The sequence below is a fragment of the Pelecanus crispus genome, chromosome 1, assembly GCF_030463565.1.
Source record: "Pelecanus crispus isolate bPelCri1 chromosome 1, bPelCri1.pri, whole genome shotgun sequence".
Classification (NCBI taxonomy): domain Eukaryota; kingdom Metazoa; phylum Chordata; class Aves; order Pelecaniformes; family Pelecanidae; genus Pelecanus; species Pelecanus crispus.
This window is the reverse complement of record NC_134643.1, coordinates 14,873,320-14,899,206: the sequence shown is the minus strand read 5'-3', so window position 1 is coordinate 14,899,206 and position 25,887 is coordinate 14,873,320. Positions and strand designations below refer to the sequence as shown.

Genomic DNA, 25,887 nt, shown 5'->3' with positions numbered 1-25,887 from the left:
TATTGTTTTTGCTCATGCCTCTTAGATGGTGAACTCTGTTGAGCTCCATTTCCATTCTTTGCTTAGTACAACTTGTCTCTTGTAAAGCATCCTATATACCCAAGGTGCAAGTTAAATACCACATAATAAATTCATTTCCTTTTTTAAAAAGAAATTACATTCTCATTCAAGCTAAAATGCATTTTGGAGCCACACAAATACTGATTCTGAATTGAAAACCATCCAACCAAGTGCCTAAGGAACATCTAAGAAAGTGAATCATAGTTTAAAATATGAACATATGAATATGGCCTTTTTTCCCCCTCTCAATCTGAAGTTTTGTATAATTTTTTTAATTGTAAATGTTTTATATCCTTGCCTTGTATAGCTACTCTGCACCATATCTTTTGTTTTAGATTTGTCATGTTGTGCAAGGAAACTCCATTTGACTTCAGCCACACTGTATGTCTTACTGTAAAATCCGTATTGTTTTAAAATAAGTAGTTCTATAAATTGATAAAAAAGGCAGATCTGAAAATATTTTAAAATATTGATTTTGTGTGTTGTTCTAAATTTCTATTATTTTGGGGACCTTAACTACAACACAGCACTGTTTTGCAATGAAATATAAAATGTAATACAGAAATTATTCATAGGGAGATTAAAGTCTAGGTTTATCACTCATTAAATGGTACCTTCACAGTCTTTTGTCATATTCCGCTCTGGAATTTGAATTACAAATTAGATGAAGGAATACCTGAGACAGAAATGCTTGGGCTCCTCAGATCCTGTAGAGATTTGGGAAACATAATCCCTCCTCAACATAAAGTCTTTATTTGTAAGAACAACCTTTTGTCCAACATTGTTTGCTTAACTCCACCTTCAGTTTTTTAAATGAGAGATCAGTAGCACTGGTATGTTTCTTAGAATCACAGTATCATAGAACGGTTTGGGTTGGAAGGGACCTTTAAAGGTCATCTAGTCCAACCCCCCTGCAATGAGCAGGGACATCTTCTAGATGGGGAAGGGGACAACAACTAGATCAGGTTGCTCAGAGCCCCGTCCAACCTGACCTTGAATGTTTCCAGGGATGGAGCATCTACCACCTCTCTGGGCAACATGTGCCAGTGTTTTATCACCCTCATCATAAAAGATTTCTTCCTTAAACTTAGTCTGAATCTACCCTCTTTTAGTTTAAAACCATTACCTCTTGTCCTATCGCAACAGGCCCTGCTAAAAAGTTTGTCCCCATATTTCTTATAAGCCCCCGTTAAGTACTGAAAGGTTGCAATAAAGTCTCCCTGGTACCTGCACAATTTCCTTCATTTCAGTCCATTGGTAAGCGGTTTTGGTTTGCAGTACACTATGCATACAACTGAAGAGGTGTTTTAGGAAAAATTCTCAGATCCCAATTTTGTATTCTTTGATCACAGAAACAGTTAGTTACAGTAAAAAAAAAATGCCAAAGTCAAAGGACTTTGCAAGTTTAAAGATTCCAAGCTTGTGCTATACCTGTGCCTTTTGGCTGAATGCTGAAATTTTGCATGATAACTTCAGAAAGTATCATTACTGATTGTGTGAATCCTGGGTTGGACTGCCTTCCACAGAAAGCCTCTTCCAAAGAGCGATGCCAAGTGACCTGGGATGAATGACAATCTTGTCTTTCATTTTCATTTTCAGGTCTGAACTGCTCTTGTTGGAGAGGAAGGTCTCTTTCAATTGAGTTACTCTCAAGAGCTAATGAAATTTTGTTGGCCAACTAATGAATCTGCCCACAACGTGGTCTGACATGACTATCCTCCTCATAGATGAACACTAGTGGAGTGGCTCTCAGCCACACCTGTCCTTGCAGTGGATCATCCCTTAGTGATGATCTGGAGCTAATGAAAAGGGGTAATGCAGAGCATCGGAGACAGAGGTCTTATTTTAAGCTTAACCTCTTACAACATCAGGAATATTTCAAATCCCATGCCATAATGTACTGCTTTTCCTACAAGCAAAATTCAGAACAGTCTGCATTGCTTGATCTGGGAAATAATTCAGTTATTCCAGCTTAATACATTTCTTCTGTGCAAAGGGTTTTTAAAAGTTTTCTAGAGAAATTTATTTATGCATCCATGGAGAAGAACAATGCCTGGGACTGCAAGGGACAAATGCAGTCTTTTCCTGTGTAGTACCCACCAGTGCAGCCCAGTGTTATCCTGGAGGCAGTGCCAAGTTTAATGTGCAATTGGGGTTGTGTTCCTCCAGATTTTGTACTGCCATGATGAGAGGTCTTGGCCATTGCTTGAGTCATTATTGGCATTTCTGCTGTGGAAGACAAGATGGCATGGATAAGTTTCTTGTATAAAAATGCAGCAAGTTAGTTGCATAAAGAAAAAAAGATTTAATATTTCTGCATGTCTACTATTTCTATTTAGCTTCAAGCTCTCAAGAATGCCTTTGCTTTTCACTGCAGTAAAGCTTTCAGTGATTCTGTGGTTGTTTTCACTGTTGCCTATGTATGTATAAGGTCACTGGATGGAGTAAAGCTGGCAGTCTCCTAAGTTGTAAGTCAGTCAAATTAAAGGTTTCTGTCTAAGCTAAAACCAGGCTGCTTGCCATTCTTTTCTGGTCTGCAGATACCTCAGTTGTTTCTTGCTCAGTCTTTTTAATCACCAACTTCCCCATGAAATGTTGCAATTTCATTACAGTATATCACGCCTCCATGCAAACCCAGTGTTTAAGGAGAAAGCAGGAAGAGAAAAACAAAATTCTTGAGATTTGTGTTGGACTTTCTATTCAAATGACTATGTGTGAGGGCTCTACACAGATTGCTGCATTCATTTTTATGTTTATTTTTAATCTGTTTTTAATTTGTCAGATGTTATGACAGAAATTGCAGTACTTCAGCAATTTTTTGCAAATATGCTGAAGAAATCAGGAGTACTGATACAATTTAGGTCAGTGCCCAACAAGAAACACAGAATCGTCAAAAGAATCCTGGCTTCAAAAATTCTCTTTTTTTTTATGTTCCACTTAGCAAAATACAAAATACAGCTAGAAATATAGCTGCATGGGTGAGGTACTGAGACGCAAAAGAGGTAGCTGCTCCCCAGGAGCTTGCTTATATGCACTCTCTTTGCCTCCATGAAAGAGATGTAACTTTGGATTTAAGATCGGGCAAGGCTAGGGGTGTAGTAGCTACCATGGAGTACCCAGCACACCATGTAGCAACCTTCTAGACTTCCCCATATTTTTATGTGCCCTTTCAGATACATTCACTTTTCCCTTGTGTAATGTCACACCAAGACTCCTGTTGCAAAGTGTTAGGAGACTACTTAATGAAGTTTTGTCATTTTGCACACATGCCCCCCATGCAGTGTGTCATTACAATATTCTACTGTTTTTTGGAAGACAAAGGCCTACTGGGGAATTGATTCAGCAATGCATGTAAAAACGTGCTTTAAAATAAGTGTTTGATTCAGTGATTTGTGGAGTCAATCTGTTACTTTGTGCCCTAGGAATACTAGGATTTTTTCTCCCAACAATATACCCAGTAAAATGTTGTCCAGTGCAGTCTAAATGGTCAAAGTGTGGCATTTTTGCCTTGCCTAGACTATTTCTTTTGTTCAGCCTAATTCCCACTCTCTTCGTCAATCATGGAATTACTGAATCTTAATCCAAATTACTTCTAATAATATCTCATAATCCTAGACTAGAAGTGATCTTTCTTACCTTGCTGTGAAACCATTTCTGTCTTTCATTTATTATTGGCGCTTATTTTAATTAGAGAATATTTATTTTTTCTTGCCTATTATATTTTTATAACTTTCAGTGTGTATCACATTTTTCATAATTACTCTGTCAGGATAGTTGACTTAAGAGAACAGGTACTGTACAATTTGTTTTATGCTGAAACAATTTTTAATGCTGCAATTAAGCCCTGATCATAGAAGATATTCATGCATTGTGTGCCTTTGTTCTCCGCAGCCCCGACAGAAGCTCCCTTACATCCTCACCTAGGTAGGTGATTTGTCATTCTTATTACTAAAACTCAGAATCACTAACTTTATTACAATAAACAATCTGTAAGGTGATGTGAAACTAGCTCTGGGAAATTCAAATAAAAATGAGACTCATATAAAATGAATTGAATTATGTCTAATTCTGATTAGTTGTATTTTCATTGTGATTTTTATCGCTGTTTATTTATTGCCTTTGAGCCTTTGCAGTGTGAGTATATCATGCTGCAGAGCTTTTCTTCCTAGCTATGTCTGCATGAGGACCCGTAACCCCCAGTGTGGGACAGCACTGTCACACCAGTGCTGGGTCGCTGGGAGGAAGGTTTTGTCCCAGTGCACCTCCAGGGCACACCCAGGCGCAGGGCACTGCTCCTGCTCTCCGAGCCGGGCACCGAGCACACAGCAGAGCTCCAGCCCTGCACCCACCAACCAGAGTGTTGCAATTTGATTAGTCTGGGACAAATTCTGGCATCCTTGCTCAGTTTGAATAGCAGGTGGCAGTTACTTCATTCAATGGAAGTATAAAAATATTACTATTAATAATAATATTAATACTTCATTTAATGGAAGTATTTGTAGAGAAAGGTCTGTTTAATACAAGTACAGCTGCCAAAGTTTTGGCATTTGGTTTTTTTGGTCATCATATGTAAATGATACTGCAAATCTAGGAGGAAAGATGGAATCCAAAGCTTGCAGACCGATGGTTAGAACCATTTGCGTAACATAACTCAGAGTTTATATTCCTTAAATGGGCTGACCTTTACTGCCAGCTCCACTGATAGCAGCAGAAAAATTCCAATGAGCTCATGGATTTTTTCCTATGAGTTATCAGAATGAACCCCCTGACTATTAGGAGTGTAGTACGCTCACTAGGACATCCCTCCTTGTGCCAGTGTTTCCAAAATCTCGAGCGGGAGGGATTTTTTTCTGAACATTCAGAACAACCAACAATTTGGAACAAATATTTTTAAAACATTTAATGTGTACTTGATAACTGCATCTTTTCATAGCCATTGCACTTTGGTGATAGATTGGGGGACTTCTTAATTTTATGTGGTACTATGATCCAGACTAAGCAAAAAAACCTGTAACTGAGAAAACCCTGCTTTTGTAACTAGCATACTTTAAAAAGTTGATTTCCTCATTTTACAATGCATTACTTTATCTCTAGGTAAGGCAACACTTAGAAAGCACTGGATGATTACACTGGATTTTTTTTCATATAGTGCTCTCTTTTCTTTGTAGCTGAAATGCACAGTGACAGCATTATCCTACGAGATGACTTTGACTCTTACCATCAGCAAGAATTGAATCCTACCATGTGGTGAGTTTCAGAGTTCTGCTTGCCTTTATACACATTTGAGCAAATTAAAACATTTTGGTTATTATAGTGAAGTATTTGTATTATATTAATTCCTAGACATCTCACCTCACATTGGTGTAAGCTTATGTGTGTCTTTGCTCCATTGGGACCTAAATATGTTAGCTTATTAATTAATTGATTAATGAGTGACTGAGAAATTCTAAGCCCATTGAAGTGAGTGACAAATTCTCATTGACTTCAAATTTTGAATTAATCCAAAAATAGAAAGAAGGAGTAGAGCTGAGCTTAGTGACTGATTTTGTATGAAGATTTTGATTTCTTGAAATCATAGCTTTTAATGTAAAAGGTGATGAATTTCAATAATTAAACTTTGTTTTTTCAATTTTTTTTTTTATTTCATGTTCGTGTAGTACATATTTCTGGTGAAGCTAGCTATAGTAAAAACTCATTCTAAACTAAAATCAAGTGTTTACAAACCATTCAAAAGGAAAAATTAACTGGAATTAAATACTTCCATCTAATTTTCAGCTGCTGAAAAATTTAAGGTTGTTTTTTTTTCTTTTTTTGTGAAGGCAAACTTTTTCAAAACTTTTGTATTGTATAGGAAGGAAAACCCTTCCTTTCCCAGCTCTGTAGAGCAGCTCCCAATTGCTAGGTTTTTTTGTTCAATGGGATTCCTGCATAGGGTCATCCATACTATCACAGTCTACATCTGAAATGGCAAGCACAGGTTATTACCATTCTTTAGCCAGTAGACCAAACTAATCTGTATAATGAATATTTCTACTGGTTAAACTATACCCAGATAAGCACATCTATTGCTCTTAACATGAAGTTTTGAAGGCTGGAGTCTCCTTTTTTATATGAGATTGTTACTGAGTTTTCTATTGGCTCCAATCCTATTTCATAAATATGACTAATGTTATTGATTTAATTTGTACAAGTCACAGAAATATTTTACTGGGTTAGTTTATCTTGTTCAAATAATTTCTTGATATGCATTTGAGCAGTAACCTGCATTTGTTAGTTAGGAATACACGTGATCTGTGAAATCTGACTTCATTTTCCTTTTTATTAAGGCCTATCACAGTTTTCCATCTGTGCAGGTCTTTCACAGTTTCACCATCTTATGTAAAAAGATTGCAGTTTTTGGAATTTTATGGATATTTTTCTTTTCCACATACTGATTGTAATACTTTTTAATATGTGCCTACTATTTTTCCTCCTTTTGTTCCTTTTGTATCATCTCTTTAAATGTTTTTCTGGACAGATGCATTAAGGACCTGGAATACTATAATATAAAAAAAACCCTCTTTCTTTATGGGAGTGAATAGATCAAGGACTCTTAATGGGTTACAGAATAGCTGCCAAGGTAGATAGCTTTAGCAGCAGTCTGTTAAATGGACTTGAGTGGAAAGAAATGAGAGGAGGCATTATTTCCCTGCAGATGTCTCATAACTCACAGAGGGCCTGCCTGTTGGGAGCCTCCGTAATTTATTTATCCGTTGCTCTCTTATCTTTAAATTCATCCTTGCTTTATAGAAGTCTCAACAGAGAAATCTCAGACTAAAAGAGCCCCCAGTCTCCCGCTCCTTTTGTCCCCAAGATTTGGATTTGGTCCGCCTGGAATAACCTTGACCCACCTTGGTCGGTGGGTCAGTGCAGAGAGGTGTGCGCCGGGAGAGGGAGTCCCAAAACTCACCGCAATCCTAGACAGATTTTCTTGTAATAACACCACAAAGCCAATATCTTCAGCAATGCTAAATAGACGTGGAGCACAAAAAAAGAAAACTGTAATGAGGTGTCACGAGCTTTTCTGCATAAAGGATTTCTACAGTAGCTCTGCCTCCAGTGAAGACCCGCTTGGTGGCAGAAAGCTCATTCTTACTTGATGGTCTAGTGGGAGTTAAATCAGGGATTATTAACAGTTTACGCCATCCACCCTAAAATTGCATTTTTTCCCCTGGCAGCTGCTAAAATCCCATCTTTACCACAAACAACTGCAGTAACTGCTAGAGCAGTATTTCCAGCCCTGGTCTGCTGTGCTCGGAGTGTGCGGCAGCAGCTGCCTTGCGTGCGCCGACACTCCAGCAGTGCCGTGCCACCAGGGGCCAGTTAGACTAAGCCACTCTAATAATTTCTGAAACCATTGTTTGTGTAAAGATGAAAGGAGACATCTTTGTATTTTCCTATCATCTTTTCTTCCCAAATCCTACATAACACTGGCTTGGTTGTGATTAATATTGTCCCACTCCTCCTGATCCCCTTATTGGCATGTACAGCTCCAGCAGAGACGTAGTCCAAGTGCACCAGCAAAGCATTTTATAGCTTCTGTGTGTGTCTAATTTTATGAGTCCCAGCAGAGCCGGTGTGTCACTCCGTCGCTGGGAGAGGCCTCACATCAAATAACTATTTTGCACAAGGGCACTGTATGATTTCAAGAGCAACTGCCTGGTTTTTATGGATTTCTGCTCTTTCAAATGCATTAAAAGACACGTACTACCCAGCAACCATCTGTTTCTTTGGAGGCTCAGGAGCAGGGAAGGAGTGGCTACGAGTGTTTCTGGAGCTGCAAGGGGAAGAGAAAGGGAAGGTTGTGATGGAGCTTTTTGTAAACACAAAAATCACAGCATCTGGGAATGGGTTCCTGGCCTAAGTCACAGTTTGGTGATTGAATCAAAACAGGAGAAACTGTTAAAGTTGGAAAGGAGACTAAGGAGAAGGAAGCAGGGAGGATTTCTTTGCTGAGAATGCAGGAATGGGAACATGTCTCATGTCTCATTTTCCTGGGACCCAACCACCATGAGGATTTTCTTGTGTGGTGTGTCCGACTAATTTTTATATTCATTTCTTCCAGCATGCAATCATGTCAGAATATGATTATTTCCAAAGTCCCCAACCCATAGGCACAAACCTACTTAGTTAAGCAAAGATTTCCTCATTTCTTGGGTCTCATTTGCCACCAACTTTACAAAGATCTCTTTGGCTTGTGGAACAAATATGCTTCACACATTCTTAAATGTCTAATGTATTAGCTGTGGAAGTTCAGGTAGGTAAGTGACTCCCACTCCATGGTAAACGTAGCACCAATGGCCATGCTAAGTGGTTCACAGTTGACTTGTGGAACTAATCAGACAGTAATGTTTAGTGCATTTTTCAATAAAAAGTCTAATAGTACAGGTGATTGGTGATCCATGAGACTTGCTGAAAACTGGCAGGAGTGTGTTAGTTCAGAAAGCTCAGGAACCATGGAAATAATTGGTTTCCTCTGTAGGGAAAGGGAATCTGCACCATGTACTACTTGCCAGGGAAGGGCCAGGGAATGGCTGGATGAGAAGAGGTCCAATATGGGTGGTATCTGGAAGACTGTCTAGGTCGTTGAGCACCTGTTTCTGTGACCTGTTTCTGTTTCTCACAAAATTGCAGAGGAGAGTATAAAAAAGGTGCTATATTAGAACTAAACCAGGCCAAACAAGAACAAATCTAGGAAAAATATTCTCTATAATCCTATGATAAATGATTTAATGTTGAGACAAAAAAGGGGGGAAAAAGAAGATGCATAAATTAATAAAGAAGAGATGCTGGTATTAATGTATGTTTCTCTATAAACACTTAGTTTTAACAGTAGGGCTGTAGACAACAGGGGATTCAGTACATTTAAAAAAGAAAGACTCTGTACAGAAGCTTGTTGCTGGCTAAACTCTCCTTCCCAACTTGATGCCATATTTCATCGCAAAGCCTATCAGCGCTCCAAACAGCAATCACTTACAGAAGACATACTCTTCAAAGATGACATGAAGAAAAGCTGAGCATGTAAAATCAATCAATAAGAAACAGGTTCCATCGCTTTTTCATGGCATATGAGAAATGAAGAGGAACAGTGATATTTCCAGTGGCAAAGAGGTGGAGAAAAGCTTTGTGACAGGAGAGAGAAGTCCTAAAGTGGTTTCCAAATTGCACTAAAACTGTGGGATTAAACTTCAGAAAGATTTATGTTTAAAAATCTCTTGGCAGCTTGAGATGTTTATCTTCTTTATAGTCCAGACACCACAAAAGACATCAGTCAATATAACATCCACAAACTCAGGTATTGTAGAAGGAAACGAGATGACAAATAGGGATGAGGAAACAGCAGATGTTTCCCCTTCAGCAAAGTGAAGAACAATAGCAGAGAGAAGTGGGACTCTCTAAGCCAGAGATGAGAGCGATGGCAGGTCTGCAGAGAAGACAACCAGATGAATATGACACACATCAACAGTGGCAGCAAGTACCAGCTGTGAAGAGAAAGCCAAGGTGATTTTAACATGCTAAGATTTTAGGCCAGGCAGGTGAGAAAGATAATGTAAAAAGTTGCACCCAGCCAGGGCAATTAATACTGTCTCCTGTTTGAATAAATGGAAGAGAAATTAACCTTCCTGTCTGCACCAGGAAAGGAGCAAACTGGATCCTTTCTAAACACGTAATACTATGACGATGATTTGAGGAACAGCAGATCAATTATCTTACTCTTCATGCATTCCTGTCAAGCTAGTGAGCAATTTATTTTCAGAGGTAATGCATTTCAAAGACAGCACAAAGGTTTGAATCAGGATTACCAACAGCCATCCCATTTCTTATGAGAGGAGTCATCCTAGAAAAGGTGAGCGATGATGAAAAAGTTGTATTAGAAGGACAGTGTTTCTGGATTTCCAGACAGTATTTTGTAGACCACATTACAGAAATAGAATAGATGAACAGCTGAATCACTTTGTATTCATTGAAATATGAGAATTACAAAATTAAATATCCCTTGGGTCATGTAGCCTGACCTTTCACGAGTGACTAAGTGGTCCCTACATAGTATTCATAGGCAAAATTTTCCTGCCATATCTGTCTCTCCCTGCACATATCAGGAATTCAGGCAGATAGTCTACTATAAAACTCCAAAATGTAGGAGCAGATAATGAAAATAATTCCATAAACACCCAGAATCCTACAGAATTCCAGGTGTTATTCTAGCTCCTGTCCCTCTGTTTTTCAGTTATCAGAGTTTAGGGATCAAGGGAAATTTAGATAGTGACAAAACACATCCTCCATGAACTCTATTTCTGTACTTTCTCTTAAAGTACAATTTTGTTCACTCACACGCTCTCTTCTTGCCTTATATTGAGAAATAAAATTATGGTACAACTGTGGCTTCTATAAGTAAATATTAACTCATTGAAGTAGATAATAACTACATTACTTTATTAGAGGATTTAGTTTTGCTGCTTAAATTCAAAATCCTAAATGTTATCAGTGTGAATTGCTGAATGACTTTATTGACATGCTCATACAGGAAAAAAATGCAAGGATTTTTCACATCTGACTTTGTTTCGGGAAGTGGAGCTGAAACTGACCTTTAATAAAATCTCAGCATATGGAAGAGATTTGGAAAGTGGGAACAAGGCATTCATCTTTGACTTCTGTAATGGACTTGAGCATAAGAAATCCAGTCCTGTGCTGAATTCACCCAGGACCAACTGAGGAGACCCAAAATAACAAGTGCAATCAATTATTCACCACATCTATGCATGTGAAAACCTAACATCTACTGCTCAGCAGAGCTTAGCACTCACAGACCTTCAGGGTATTGTGGAGGGTATTGTACACCACCCAGAGTTAACCCATTCTGCCAAAAGTTACCCACGCTTTGCTGCCCTGGGAAGCCCGGGGAGTGGTGAGGAGCCCCAGTCTGCTGTGGGAGCAGACCAGGAGGTAGCTTCATTTAGTTAAACATGTACTTTAAGAATTAATTTAAACATTATTTCTAATCACTACCTGGGTTCGCAGCAGCCCATTCTCCCTTGCTCAGACCTTTTGGATGCATGGCCCCTGCAGGAAAAACTGTCCCAGCTCCATGGGGTTGGTGACAATGCTACCAGCCTCTTCCTCACAGCGCAGCTGGAGATTTCATTTGCCCTGTCCAGGACCATGGTAGGCTGATGGTTTTCAGATACTCAGGAATAGAAAAATGCTGCTCCAAGCAGTTTACAGAAAGACTTGCAGAAGTTTAACACAACACTTATTAATGAAAAGACAAACAAGCAACATAAATTAGGAAAAGAGGTGAAAAAACCTCAAGGAAATTTGTATAAGAGTCAACTACACATTGACAGTATTTATCAATTATCTATCATCACCTACGATCATTGAAAATTCTATAATATATGTTGACAGCAAGTCCCTACATCCTTTGGATTTCCTCCTTTCCACCCAATGTCCTGTAAGAAAATTAGAAATTAGAATCCAGAATTAGCCGAAGAATGAAAAGACAGAAGACAACCAAACCTTTGCACGCTACTAAACTAGATTTGGGCTGTGTATATGGGAATGTGTATTTTGGTGACATTATACATCAGAAAGGGTGGTCAAGTCTGAGGCACTCTGTGTGAGAGAAGCCAAAGAAAAAACTGCCTAAACACCCCTTACATAAGTCCATTGCACTTAGAACTCTAAAAATACCAGTTATGAAAGTACAGACAAAAATCAGCAAGAAATAAGGTTTGGAGTGAGTTCACCCTTGCTTACAATGGAATTGCTCTGGGATCAAATGTTTGCCTGTAGGTTTGATGTTCACGCTGAGCTTTGGATGCCTGAAGGCAATGTTGGTCAGCCCCATCGCAGGCAGTTTGTCAGGGGCTGGGAGCATCTCCAAAATTTTTTGAAAATCTGCTGCTTATGCCAAAAGCCCGATACCCTGATCCTTGAAGGTGAGGGAGAGGACCCTTTCCCTCTGCTCCACAGTCAGGCTGCCCTCAAAGTCCTTCATATTAAATTAACAAATATCAGCAGAGGTGTAATTAGTTGGCTCAGCCGCACTTATCAGCCTCTCTGAGATTTTCTTCACACTTTTTCCCCTAAAAGGTGAACAGAGTGGCAACTCTCTGTTACTAGGAATATGGGATATGACAAATACAAATAGAACGCAGCAGCAAGACCCGTGTTACAGCAGCTGGGCTGTAGGAGCCTCTTGGTGCCCATTTTCAGGTCTGCAGCCTCAAGTTGGCCCTTTGGGGTAAATAACCCCACGGGCCACAGGGGCCCAATCCTAACCCCTTCTCCCAAGCTGTTCTGTACAGTAACTCCACGATGGTGAGCAGAGTTTGGTATCAAATGCGCAGTAAGGATTTCGGAAGAAGAGTAACTTCAGGGTACATTGTACGTGTAAGAGTTCAACTTGGTTTCCCATGGTGTGATGTTTTGCAGTCGACAGGCAGGGACACTGCTTTTTGGGGGGTACAGTGTGCAGAGAGCAAGTGCTTATTTGCAAGGGGCTTTTCCCAGAGGCAGCTCTAGTGCATCATACGTACAGTTGCTCTTTACAGTCAGCACCATGATTACAAAACAGTCCAATCTGTCTAAGCGCCAAGCTATAATGGTCTTATTTTACAGTTTACAAGCCCGATGCGGACTCAAATGTACAGTTTCTGATTTCCATTTTGAACATGGTGTGTTCTTCCTGCAGGTCTGAATGCAGTAACTGTGAGGTTGGAAAGCAGTGTGGTGTGATAATGCACGGCAACGCCGTTACTTTCTGTGAGCCATATGGTCCCAGAGAACTGGTAAGTGAAGGCTGGCTCCTCTGCCGGGGCTGGGACTGCAGGCTGTGAATCGAGGCTGCCTCGGCTGCAGAGATGTCAGTGTGCTTTGGAAGTTCGGGGTTCAGCAGAGAGGCTCTTAAGCAGGGTGATAGGGCCATAGAAGAACACCCCAGGAACATCCCAGTGTTTTAAACTGTAGGTGCTAACCAAAGGTTATTGCAATAGTTTGCAAGGGAAAGCCTCTTGATCAGGGGTGCATCCAGGTTATTTAAAGTACCTATAAAAGACTGGAAAGGCAAGGAAATAGAACTGTGTTGTCAAACTGGCATAATTTTCTTTTTATTTCTGACAATGAAAAAAAGACAAGGTTCATTTTTCTTCCCTTATTTTATTAGCTGTGTCCCGTTTTTTCTTGTCACTGTTGACAAATGATAATTTGGTTGTAAAACATCACTTGTGAACAATGCATCTTACAGACTTAAATGCAGCCTGGAGCAAGCACCTGCCAGTCTCAGGGAAGCGTATGAAACAAACTGAGTCATGATGAAGGTGACAGAATTAATTTCTTTGGGGGGTAGTTTGGTCATAAAATTGCTGTAAGAAACAACACGGTGCAATTTGCATTAACTTGGGATCATCTGGTTGTGGAAAATGAATTGAAACATATATAACCAATGCCCTCATGCTGGTGCTGGGCAGCTACCTGCAATGATATACATAAAATGGGAGTTTTGGAAAGAACTGAAAAATTAAAGGACCAACTCAAAGCCTGTGTAATTCAAAATTAATTTTCGTGTTTTCAACAGTCTTCTGAGTGGAGGGAGAGGCTGATTACAGCTATTTGAAGAGCGTACATGGAAGAGGGCCATAAAACAGAAGTGGTTTTGGCCATGCATCTTCTCTTCATTTCAGACACTGACAATTCTTTTAACAGGGTTAATTTTACATCCTTAACTGAGACCAGAATTCCACAAATGCAATGCGGATATTGCTGGTTTGGTGACTGAAAGTCATAAACACATATAAAACTAATTCAGAGGTTTTATGGATAAAGGAGAATGTCAGTCATTTCCCTCACAGCCAGCTCCAGCTGGGGAATCCTGACAGGGATGCTAAATTGCCTCTCTGCTACTTTGAATCCTATTTGAATGTACTGTGCTTCATTAACTGCCTTGAGAAGAGATGCATTGTTTTATGTCCTGTGCAAAAATGAAGTCACACCTCTGGGATATTTTTCCCAATTTTTAAACTCATTTTTCATTGCTGTATTGAGCATAGGTAACACTCCTTGAAAAACAATCTATTTTTGACATTTAGCAAACCCAGGGTCCCAGCTATGAGGGTTTTGAAATGTAATTAATTAGCTGTCTTCTCCCTGCTGGTATGTAATTTAGCCTATCCTTAGTAATCATGAACTGGCTTCAAAATGTGGTGTTGGACTGTATTTGTCATATTACCATGTGGTAAAATAACACTACCATGGCATCAGGAACTTGGAAAAATGTATTATGATGCCAAGTGGTGTGATTAAATAATCAGCTGAAAAAATCATCATACTTATAAACAGTTAGCAGCCTAATAATGAAAATGTTTATAAATATTGTGGCAGTATTGCTGAAAAATCAAATCCTTCTGAAGGAACATGCTAATGGCTTAAGATTTTGGATGAGCACAGGATGGTGTTCATGCCAGAGGTCTGCCCTAGTTTTATTTTTGAATCTGGACATAGGTTTAAATCCCTGTTTTCTGAGAACCAACCTGTTTCTGATTTGTAGTCATGTTTTGGCAATTTCACAACATCTCTTCGTGTCACAAATTTTAAAACCTCTTTCATTTCTCCAACCATTATACATTTTTATTCTATCACCTTTGCTACTTGACTCCTACTCTGTCCCTGTTTGAAATGGCTCTTGAAATCTCTGTTCCTGTTCCTGGCTCCTAGTGCCACATTATTGCTTTAAAATACTTAGTCAAGAAGAGTTGAATTTGCAAAATGACTTCTGTCAACAGCTGTGACAGCTGCTGGTTCGCTTCCTTGACCTCCCCCTCTTCTCCTGACTCCCCGCGGCTGCCTGTTACTGCAGGCAGAGGGTTTTCTAATGCCAACTGTCTATGTCTATTGGTGAGAATTTACCACTGGAAAGGTGTATAGCGTCAGAGACATTGCAAGCAAAGGAAAATAGCTACTAAAGGCTCCCTACCAGCATCTCTGCAGCGTCGGAGTGTAGTAGTCCTTTGCAGAACTTTGCAAAAAGTTTTTAGTAAGTCTAATGCTTTTTTCTAAGGCATTACTGAAATGACTTACAACATAGGCTATTTCAAGTCTACGTGAATGCCTCTTCTGTGATAACTGATACATTTAATTTCTTGGTGATATGGGCCACTGAACATTGATAAAGGGTTTTGTTTTCAAATTACAACTTGCACAACATAATTAATTGAATGTAAACTAATATAATAGGTACTCATAACTCAAGTCAGAAAGCACTTTATTATTTGGCGTGATAAATGTGATACCTAATACTGAATCAATCCTGACAGAATGGATTTAAATAGGGATGTGACTGTATTTTTAAAGGAGTTATGTAAATGCAGCTTCCTTATTTTTGTCTAAAGACTAAAATTACCTGTTAGGAATATTCCAAAGAGAGGAAAACTGTAGTTTAAGTAAGCATTATGTACAGATGGTGCCAAATTTTCAGGCAGATTTTAAAGTTGCTGTTTGAGATGATCGTGAAGCCTTGGGAATGTGTCCCACTGAATCATGTCCTAAAGCACATGTAGTCTTGTTATCAGCTAATCTTCAGTGCATTTCAGTGAAGATGCCATTCTTTAATATTTATAAGAAGTTCCTCTCCATAGGTAATGTATGTAGAAAAGAAACAAAACACCCCAAAATTTCATGCCAACTCATGCAGGTCTCCATCCATTATTTTCAAAGGCACTGTTTCACAAATACCTCAAGTTGGTGCATGCCATGACTGGAAGAAGTCCAGTCCCTTTTGCTCTTCTGCACCATTGCCTGTCCCCTGCCACCGGGGGGAGAGATGGTATCCGTACGAGGATTGGTGGGCTGCATGGCGAACCAGACCAGAAAATGAATCTAGATTAAAATAACTTGCCAAGCAAAAAGACTAACAGTTTAGCAGAAGTCAGCTATTTGAGCTGATTTAACATGCAGCTACCCAAAAGCTGATGTTAGTACATGGAGGGGAATGGAAGGAGCTATCACCGAGGAATTTGTTAATCATACATTTGCATATATATTGTGAATACACATTTGCAAAGATATGTAAATTCTTTTGAAATTCTCCAAAGACAGAAAAGCCAATACAGGTGACTGAGAGACAGCATTTGTTCTGTGTCAATGGAGTCCTAAATAACAGTCAGAAAACATCTGCATTTAGGACTAGCTCTTGTTCAGTGTCATGCAGCAATGTACAGCGTAATAAGGGACTTCAGACATGAGAGAGATCTCTGTCACCAGTTTTTATGTTTATCTGCATAGTAGATAATTCAAGAGTGCAGGAATACCTGATAATGGAAGAATCTCTGCTTTCACTGTGTGACTCAGGGAAATTATGAAGAAATTGTGCTGTTCATCATTACAAAATGCTGATAAAATTGCCTTTGTAATACTGCTATAGTTAATGGGTGCTTGAAAGAATGTAGCATCATCCAAGTCATCGAGTCAAACATTTATTTGGGTGCTGGCTTTTTTAGAAAGTGACAGTTTAGTGTCCATGACCTCAAATGTTTATCTATATTTTGCTTATTACCACTTTTTTTCATTCTTATCTACTATTCATTTTCCTCTACATCACTCATACAAGGAAAGCAGGAGGATCATTCAAGTCCTCCAGGTGCTCTGCTTGGAGCTGCCTCCATGCGGATTCCCAGCTGTGCTCTGGTGGCCAAAGCCTGCTAGCCCCAGGACCTTACTTCTGGGGTTGAATTTGCTCAGAAGTTTGACTTCTCTATGGCATAGCAATGATATGACATGGCGCATGGTTGCAGACCACAAGGAGCACATCCAATGGAAGAGTCAGTTGCTGCTGTCATGAGAAATGACATGAATTGTCATTGGTGTGTAGGGTCTGACATGGAAGGACAACTCCAAGGTCTTGAAACCTAGGATGCAGGCATCACTGCGAATAATACTAGATGAATTTATTTAAGGTGCTTGCTGTCCCTGTTCTTCCAATTAGATTACTTCTTTTATGATTGTGTAAACTTACTGTCTGGCCAGGTCATGCCTTTTTTCCTTTTCTCTTTTCATCTAATGTTGCCATTGTCTTTCAGCTTATATATTTTTTCTTCTTCAATGTAGCCTCTAAAATCTGCTTGTAATGATAAATTATATCTTTGCTGGGTCTTTTGCTAAAGTGAATGAACCAAACTTTGAGTCTCTTCTTTTTGGGATGACCCTCCACTTGGTCTTTCTGCTTGCTAAACAGTTGCAATGATTTTTCGGATCTTTGACATGGTAACTAGATCAGGCAGTGTTTTCAGGAAGTGCTTCTGCCTTGCTTGTTACGTAGAAGTATCGTTAAGTCCAACTTTCAAAATTAATTGAAAATGAATGGGTGTCCTTCACAATGCTCTAGTGCTTTTTATCTTACAGTATTTTCAGGAAAATAGCCCTAATTTGAACTACTGAAATATGGGGGCATTGAGAGACAGGAGAAAGAAAGGCATCAAAAGAGGGTGGTGCGCTGAATACAGAGTGAGCTGCTCAGTGTTTTCTGCCTGTTTCTAGGTCTTGATTGGATGTCAACAGTGTGCAGATGCTACTACAAAATTTCATTGTATATATTATGCAGTGTCACCAAGGTTTTGTTTGATTTGCTGTTGAAGATTTAGATTTTGTTATTCCCTCTTAATATTTCTTTTTTGTTATTTTAGGTTTAGTTAATGTTATTTTTATTATTTATTTATGATCATTTTTGGTTCTTGTTCTGTGCTGGGAGAAGTAAGTGAAAACCATTTTGTATATACAGATTTATACTACGCTGACCATAGACCACAAGGTTTACTTTTTCAATCTTCTAAACACTGGTCAAGCCCCAGTGTTTCACATAAATGTGCTCAGTTTGTAGACATTAATACAATAAAAGAAAAAAAAAATCCAGCTTTGACATATGATGAGATATCAATAATCAAAATGACATAACAGAAATGTGCATGATCACTCAACCTGAAAGGTTTGGTGATTAATAGTTTTATGCACTGGAGATCTAGGTATCCAGAGAGTTTCCATGCTTTCAAAGAAAAACAAGTGATGAATGTATTGTTTTGCTCATCTAACACAACCTCTCTGCTGTTTGCTTTTCTTCCTGTAGACCACCACTGGCCTTAACACAACTACTGCATCCGTCCTTCAATTTTCCCTTGGTAAGTTTAGCTCATGATTTCACCTGAGAAAGTGTAAAAAGTCATTGCCACAACGGAAAACGGCCCTTGAGTTCAGGTTTAGCTTTCTGGTAGGTAGATGTTCCACTTGACATGAGGGATTTAAAAAAATCTATTAAAAACTGCAGCATATTTATTCATCTCCTTATCTAGAGCTCCTAATTAAAAACTGGAAAGGAGCAACTCCAGTGGATACTCTGATGATGGGAGAAATAGTCATATTTGGGTTTGAGGTTTTTTCACTTATTTTATAACCTGACGGATAACATTATAATCTCTTGATCTTTCTCTGAAGCATGATTATTTGTTCTAAAAAATGAACCTTTTAAACATTTTAAACCCTTGATATATTCCAAGTTACACCTGGGTAGTGCTGTTTTTAACACATCTGTACAAACAGAATAGGTAGGGCAGACCAAAACTAAATGCTATTTAGTTCGTATTATCAACAGCATGGTTGTATGCTGTATTACTTAGAATACCTGCTGTAAGTTATTGCACATTTTCACTGTGTAGTTGTGGCTATAAATTATGGCAGAAGTTGTGGCTTGGGCTGAGGGAAAATTTGGAACACAATTTGTTAACTCATATCTCAGTGTTCAAAATATGAAGGAAAATGTTTTTATTATATAAATGGTTCAATAAAAAATCAAGCAGGAAATGTAGCCTGCTTCCTCTGTGGACCCCTGGATATGTGTTTCCAAATCATATTCTTATTTTTAAAAAAGTAATTCTCCAAAAGTATCTCAGCAGAGGTGTGATTAAACTCTGGAAAGCTCAGCTGGAAATAAAAGCTATCAGGTAGCTTGGCAAGCAGCTTGTTTTTTTTAATGGATTGGAAATCAAAATCCTAGAAGGCTCAGAAATACATTATTTAAATTTGTTTTTACCTGAAATTATTCATTTGACTATTTGAGGTTGTCATTACCTGTCACCCTGCAATTGACTGCAATGTTAATAGTTCTAAGGATTGGTATCTATCCTTTTATTTTCAATTACTGTTTTTAAAAAGCCAGCAAAATATATCCATTCCTAAACTGAATTATCGCATAAATATTGGACACCTCCAACAAAAACCAGCCTGGAGCTACCCTGCAGTTTCATCAGCCAGTGAAAGGGGAACCACGCACTTGATCTGCTGGGATGTGTCGCTCGCCTGCAGAAGCCCCCCCACCCTTCGCTGTGCCCAAGGATAGGTGACTTCTATAATGCTGCAAGTTTGTGATGATGGAGGAATTTTGCTTTTCAGGAAAATTTACAAAAATCTTTTACGGATTATTCTCACAGTGACCCAGAGTGGTTAACAGCCATATAACCTGAATGGGTTGGTGGGTAAATGTTTGCTGTCACAGCTCAGTGGCTGCTGTCTGCTGCAGGTGAACTGCAGAAGGGTGCAGGCTCCCAGAAGTTTCAAAATTAGACGTAGGATTTCACTAGTAGCCTTTGTTCCCATCCGCTGGGGAAGGTCAAATAAAAAAAGGTAAGAACAGGCTGAGTAAGAAATACCCTATATGACAGGATTGTCATGAATATATGGTGAGAAAAGCTTAATCTGTACCAGTAGGAACCAGTAAAATCCCCGGTATGATGGAGCAGGAGAGAGGTGGATGCACATCTGAGTAAATCAAATTTCATCCTGAAGTTCAAAATGTATCACATTTCCCCATGTGACTATGTTAGGTTTGAAATAGAGTGCAGATTGGTTTTGTAACTGATAAAAACCAGCGTGAGCCAGGGGATTGCTGCTGAGCTCAGCAGTACTTGGCTTTCGAATCATAAATCTAAACTAGGCATTTGCCAGTTTCCAGCTTATTCCCAAATGTCCGATTTAATCATAGCCCTATTTAGGGATTCATCCAAGGGAATTGCCTTTTTTTAAAGAATGTTTAACACTTTCTATAGACAGTGGAATAGCTTAAGCTGTAATCTTTTGGGGATATCTTTATATTAAATTCATCACCTAGCTTTGGCCGCAGTAAAGTGCATACCCTTTGATTTCTCCTACCGCTAATTATCAGATGGAATTTTGTATTTGCAGGTATATAAGCAGATGAGGACTGGCAAATGAAGCAAAAAAATAGTTCTGATTTCACCATAAATCCCAGATCCTTTTAAACTGTGTGGCCAGGAAGGGTAACACCCTAGTGAATTTTTCATTAGTTGATATTCTGTGTAGTTTCCTTGACATACCACCTGTTCGGTAGTCTCGCCCTTTAAAGGGCAATGGGGTTGAAAAGAAGCACTTAAGACGAAGGCTTAATTAGGATGAAAAGGTAATTAGTAAGGCCTATTCAGCACATAGGACAACATTAATGGGCAGTGTCCTTTCCAAGTGAGAGCAACTTGTCTGCCACGCAGCATTCACTTGGAGCCACCTGGAGCTGGTGGCATTGCCTTTTGATCCAGGGCTGGGCTGATGTTTACATTCATGCACTCTCTGCCCAAGTGTGCAGAAAATTTCAATTACTTTGGACGTCTTAATCATCCATGACTATGTTTCTCCAAGACCAAACACTGACATATGAAAGCCAAAGTCTAGCAGTTTCCTTAATGTTCAGTGGGATTGTTAATTGAGATATTTAAAGCAATGCCTTTGGGCTCTCTCAGGCCAGAACATCTAATTGAACAGCTTGGGATTGCAGGATATTGCACAAAGGCCTCCAGACTCAGCTGCCACACAGTGTTAGTCTGATTCATTAGCTGAAATATTCCATTTCTCACTCCAAAGCTCAGGCTTTTCCTTTAAGCTGCATCCCTGAACTTCTCCAGGGATGAACATTATCTGTCATTTGCGTAGGCCACTATGATGGAAGGTGACTCATAGTACTGAGAGATAAGCAACTGAGCTAAGCACAGGAAGAAAGAGACCCATGAAATCCCATAAGGAGAAGAGGAAAGGCTTTAAAGGAGCCATGCCAAGGCATGAGGTGTGCAAGCGGTTCTGCTTATGTGCTGTTCCTTGGGTGTCCTCTTCAAGCATATGCTCCCGTGGCTGTGGTATATGCGGGCTGTGCATGCTCTGCGTGGGACGTTCAGCACTGGCAGCCTCTTTCCATCCCTCCTTCCTCCACAGCGCCTCTGAGTCAAACACCAAGCTGAAGCTGAAGGCACTCTGAGCAGTACCAACACTCAGCCTGGCCTCCGGGACAGGTGCTCCTCGGAGCAGCGTACGTCACAACGTGAAGATTGTTAATGGAAAATATTGCATTACCTTGAAAAACTTTGTTCCATAGCGCTCTCCTTACATCTTAGTATTGCTAGATGACTTTTGGCTCTTAAACAATATTTGAAAACGGGAATAACTTGACAAGGAAAGCTCCCACTCTTCAGCTTCATTGTGTAAAACTCTTGAACACTCCTCTGCGAACAGGATGACTTTAACAGTATCATGTACTGGATAAACACAAAATGTTTGTAAGGCAAGATCCTACTTTAATATTGTCTTCCCTTCAACTTTTATGCCATTATCACAAAGATCCTCTGTCCTTACTAGAGCAAATTAGCAACCCTCCCTCCCCCTCATTTTCTAAAAAAATCTAACCCACCTACTATTTTATATTAAACCAAAATTGATTTTGGAGGGAAGGGCTTTCTTTTAAGTTCAAAAAATATCTTCTGAAAGGGAATATGTCTTCAAACATTTAAAACATTTGGCACTTCAGGTCCATTTCTTAAAGATCAAGTCATCAGTCTTGCAAACAAAGAACTAGCCAAAGGTCTAAAAGTTTTTCTGTTTTGTTTGGAGAAAAAACTTGGGCTTGGGCTCTCCCTTCCACAAAGTCATGATAAAGAACTTTTGGGAAAGTTTAGTTCCCAAATTTGACAGATTTTACTTTGGGTCAACCATTAATCCCTACTGTCAGTCAACACCAAAACTACCTTTCCAGGCAAAAACGTGATTTGCAGTTTTTTCAATTTTATTCCAATCATAAACCATCTTTCCCTAATTGATTTTAGCTGACTTATGGTCATTTCATATGTGTTGCATTGGCTTTGGTTTCATGCAAAAGAGAATTTGAAATTAAATGCAAAAGGTGCCATTAAATATGGTACTAAAGCAAAAAAATAATTTGCGTGGACCCATGAAAATGAAACCTCTCAGCAGCTCACTGTTATCAGTTCTGCACACTGCTGTCTGGTACACAGGAACACCACATTTTGATGAGGATGATTTGCTTTCTTATTCATTGGGATGTTGTGATAGAATTGCTACTTTTATATAAGCATCATTTAGTTATCCTACAAAGGACTACAGTGAACTTAAGAGTCAGCTAATGTTAAAAGAAAGTCGTAAAAGTATGTAAAACCTTATTTAGAAATCAAGAACGGTGAGGCAAAGCTTCAAATCCATCAGTGCTCATGCCCATGCCATATCAAGAAAAGTTAACTGTAATCTTTCTTTTATTTCATGCTTAATGCAGGCTTCTGAAATGCCTTTCCTTCAGCTTAGTGGTGATCATGCCAGAATTCCTAGTGCAAAGAAAAGGATGTAGAGAAAGTCTGTGACAGCTACCTGTTGTCCAGGACGTGCCACTGTTTTTATACTTGAGATTTAAAGTGACAAGACCATGGCTTCTTTGAAAAAGTTAAAGCATATGTCCACCATGGCAAATGAATCATCTTATAAGAAACTCAATATGACACAGAATAACTCTCCCTACAATAAATAAAATAATAAAACCTGTCCCTAAAGTTCTTGTGGGCACTGAGACGACTACTGACCTGGCAAAGAAGGTGCTGCTCTCTTAGAGCATTATTCACTGTTAACATGAAAGACTTGAAGACGCAGGATGCATGAGCAAAGGTGATCTTCAGTGCCTGGACAACCAACAGTCTTGACACTGGAAATTCCTTAGGTATTTTTGCTGCATGGATCATATGGTTAGTCCCTGCTATTGCTAGAAAGCATACTTGACACAAAGCAAAATGTGTATCTAGCACATCAATCTTCATTAAAAACAGTTTTCAGTGTAAGGTTTTAGTAGTAGGTATTGATGTGGGAGACTGCTTTGTGATTTTGCCAGACGGATTCTGTTTGTCCTCTCAGGAAAATCCCAGTAGGTATTATCCAAAAGATGGGTCACTCATGTTATGATCCGGCCATTGGTCTGGAACCAGAAGCATTTGGACCTTACCCGTAGAGCAGGAATGGCCCTTTTCTCCTGCTGCTTCTGGGGTAGCTTCTTTCACATTGTCCAGTCAGTTCTCTGCCATTTGTTGCTATTGCCCCTTCCATTGTTCCAGCTTCTTTTGTCTAAACATCCATCAGATGACCAAGTTTATTGATGATTTATCTTACAATATTTAACAGGGATAAAACCTACAGGGTTGCATATGGATAAAACTAATTTATTACACTCAGAAGCAATACCTGCCTGCAGCTTATCAATCTCCCTTAATATCTTTCTAATGGAACCCTATAGCAAGGATAAATGTGTGTAACTGTTGTTCTTAATATGGTTGAAATATTACTGAAGAAAGATTATTGTTGGTATTCAACTATTCAGGACTTCCTGGTAAGGACAAAACCCCACAAATTCAGGGAGCAGAGACATTACTTGGGTGATCATCTTTCAGTGGTACCCCCTTTGTCCCTATTTTCAATCTTACTTAAAAGGAAATAAAATGCTAAACTTTATGCTTTTACATGCATAAATATTTCATTGACAATCTTATCATATAATCACTAAAACCAGTAAGAAAAGTAATAATTTCTCCAATCTTGCTCAACACGCTTTCCACTCTTGCAACTTTATTTTCTGGTTGAGTAATCACCCCTGTCTTTACTTCAAATTTCTTGAGCTTTTCAAATCCATCAGACCATCAGCTGTACTTAACTGAAGAGTAATTGTATTACCCGTGATGATTTATATTTATACTGTCATTTTTTTTAAGAGGTGAGGTGCATATGCAATGCACATACCGAGAACTTCCATGTGGCTTAGTTTATTTACAGTCTATTTTTAATGCTGGCTGATTTCACAGTCGTCTGTAAGTGTAATGGAGAAGACTATTTAAAATATGCTATTGATTGCTTTTGATTAGCATATGAGTAAGGGTCATTGATTTGGATGCAGTTCTTTGACATAACGGTTCCAAACGGGTTTTCATGTCATGCCCTGCCTCACCCTAAGACATCAGGTTAGTGCATCATTAATCCAGCAGCCTCTATTACTCTTCCTGAACTACCAAGGTCACTAAGGTCTACATGAGAGCTGTTTTACTCAGCAAATCCATGGGCTAAGGGTCTCTGATGTTTCTTGGAGACAAAACACAGGCAGTATTTATCACCTTTAGTAAAAAAAAATTAATTTTTTTTCAGGCTTAGGTTTTTTTCCTTCATTTTTCTAGTGGCAGTTTGACTTTATTACCAGTGTGAGTCCTGCAGAATTAAATTATAAAATGTAATTGATTGTGTAGATAATGGAAACACTTCTTTTTTGCCCTGATGCATATTCAAACTACAGATTATTATTATTATTATTATTGTTATTATATTATTTATTATCAGAATTGTTGAATGTGCCCTTTGTGTTAGTCCTTTCCTGCCAAGCTTCTACGCTTCAGAAAACACATTTATGTCCCTATTAACCTAACTACATGAATAGTGCAGCTGATTCACTGAGCTCCATGTATTTCTGTGGAGGAAACAGTCTCTCCAGGCTGTCCCCTAAAGCAGCATCTGGAGGGCTCTGCAGAGCATCTGTGTGGGACAGCGATTCCTCCTCCTTCCCACCAGAAACATCCCAACTGCACTTGGCTCAGCCACGTGAACAATGATGACTGCATTTGTCCCCATGTAATAGTCTGAAGACACTTACGATTTATATTTTTATCATGCTTTAATTCAGTTCTTGTGGCAGCTGTTATATTGGCAGTACTGCTTTTATGTTGTTTATTTATCCTCTGCTTGGATTCAGACCACTCGATAGAAATTCACACATCCAAACACGTTTTGTTAAATAGGCCATAGCTTTGGCTGAGGGGAACCGCTGCTGATCATTTTCTCTTAATTTCCAGTTTTGTTTAGTCAGTTTTACAATTAGCAGAAGACTGACAAATGCTGTAATAGCCATTTCATGAGGTAGCATGAGGCTTGCCCTCAGCAGAATGGGACAGAGATGAGCAATTTCATTGAGAACTGCTATGAAAATTCACTCATGTCTCTCTAGAGAAATACCACAATGAAAAATAAATCCCTTCTGAATTCAGCATGGAAGAGTATTTGATCTTTTAAATTCCTCACTATCTTGCTAGCTGAACACAAAAACACTCATGGAAGAGAATGTGGTGCTAAATGTTTTGAGCATGTTGAGCCACCTCCTTCACTTAGTCACCTGCATGGATGATTTCCCTCAGTCCCCCAGATTTCTCCTGCTCCCATGCCTTCCAGGAAGCACCAGCTTTGCCGTGCAGGCATGGCACATCCATACGGTTGTGTTGATAGTGGTGCCAACAGGAAAGAGGCTGGCCAGTCCAGGTGGCCTGGTGGCCCCAGGACAGGTAGGCTGTCTTACATTAGGCAAATGTGGAACACTTTTGGGCTGGCATGAGGTTCTAAAGGATTTCATTGCCAGGAAACTGGCTAATAAAATTATGTTAGAAC

The 25,887-nt window shown here is 39.2% G+C and overlaps 1 protein-coding gene across 1 annotated transcript in view; it reads left to right on the top strand.

Moving 5' to 3' along the window:
- RELN (reelin) overlaps window positions 1-25,887 on the top strand; it is a 304,962-nt gene that overhangs the window by 130,001 nt on the left and 149,074 nt on the right. Inside the window, exons 5-8 of the mRNA XM_075728102.1 lie at window positions 3,952-3,984; window positions 5,229-5,307; window positions 12,794-12,890; window positions 18,212-18,263. Of these exons, the coding sequence (XP_075584217.1) occupies window positions 3,952-3,984; window positions 5,229-5,307; window positions 12,794-12,890; window positions 18,212-18,263 (261 nt within the window). The remainder of the gene's footprint in view (window positions 1-3,951; window positions 3,985-5,228; window positions 5,308-12,793; window positions 12,891-18,211; window positions 18,264-25,887) is intronic.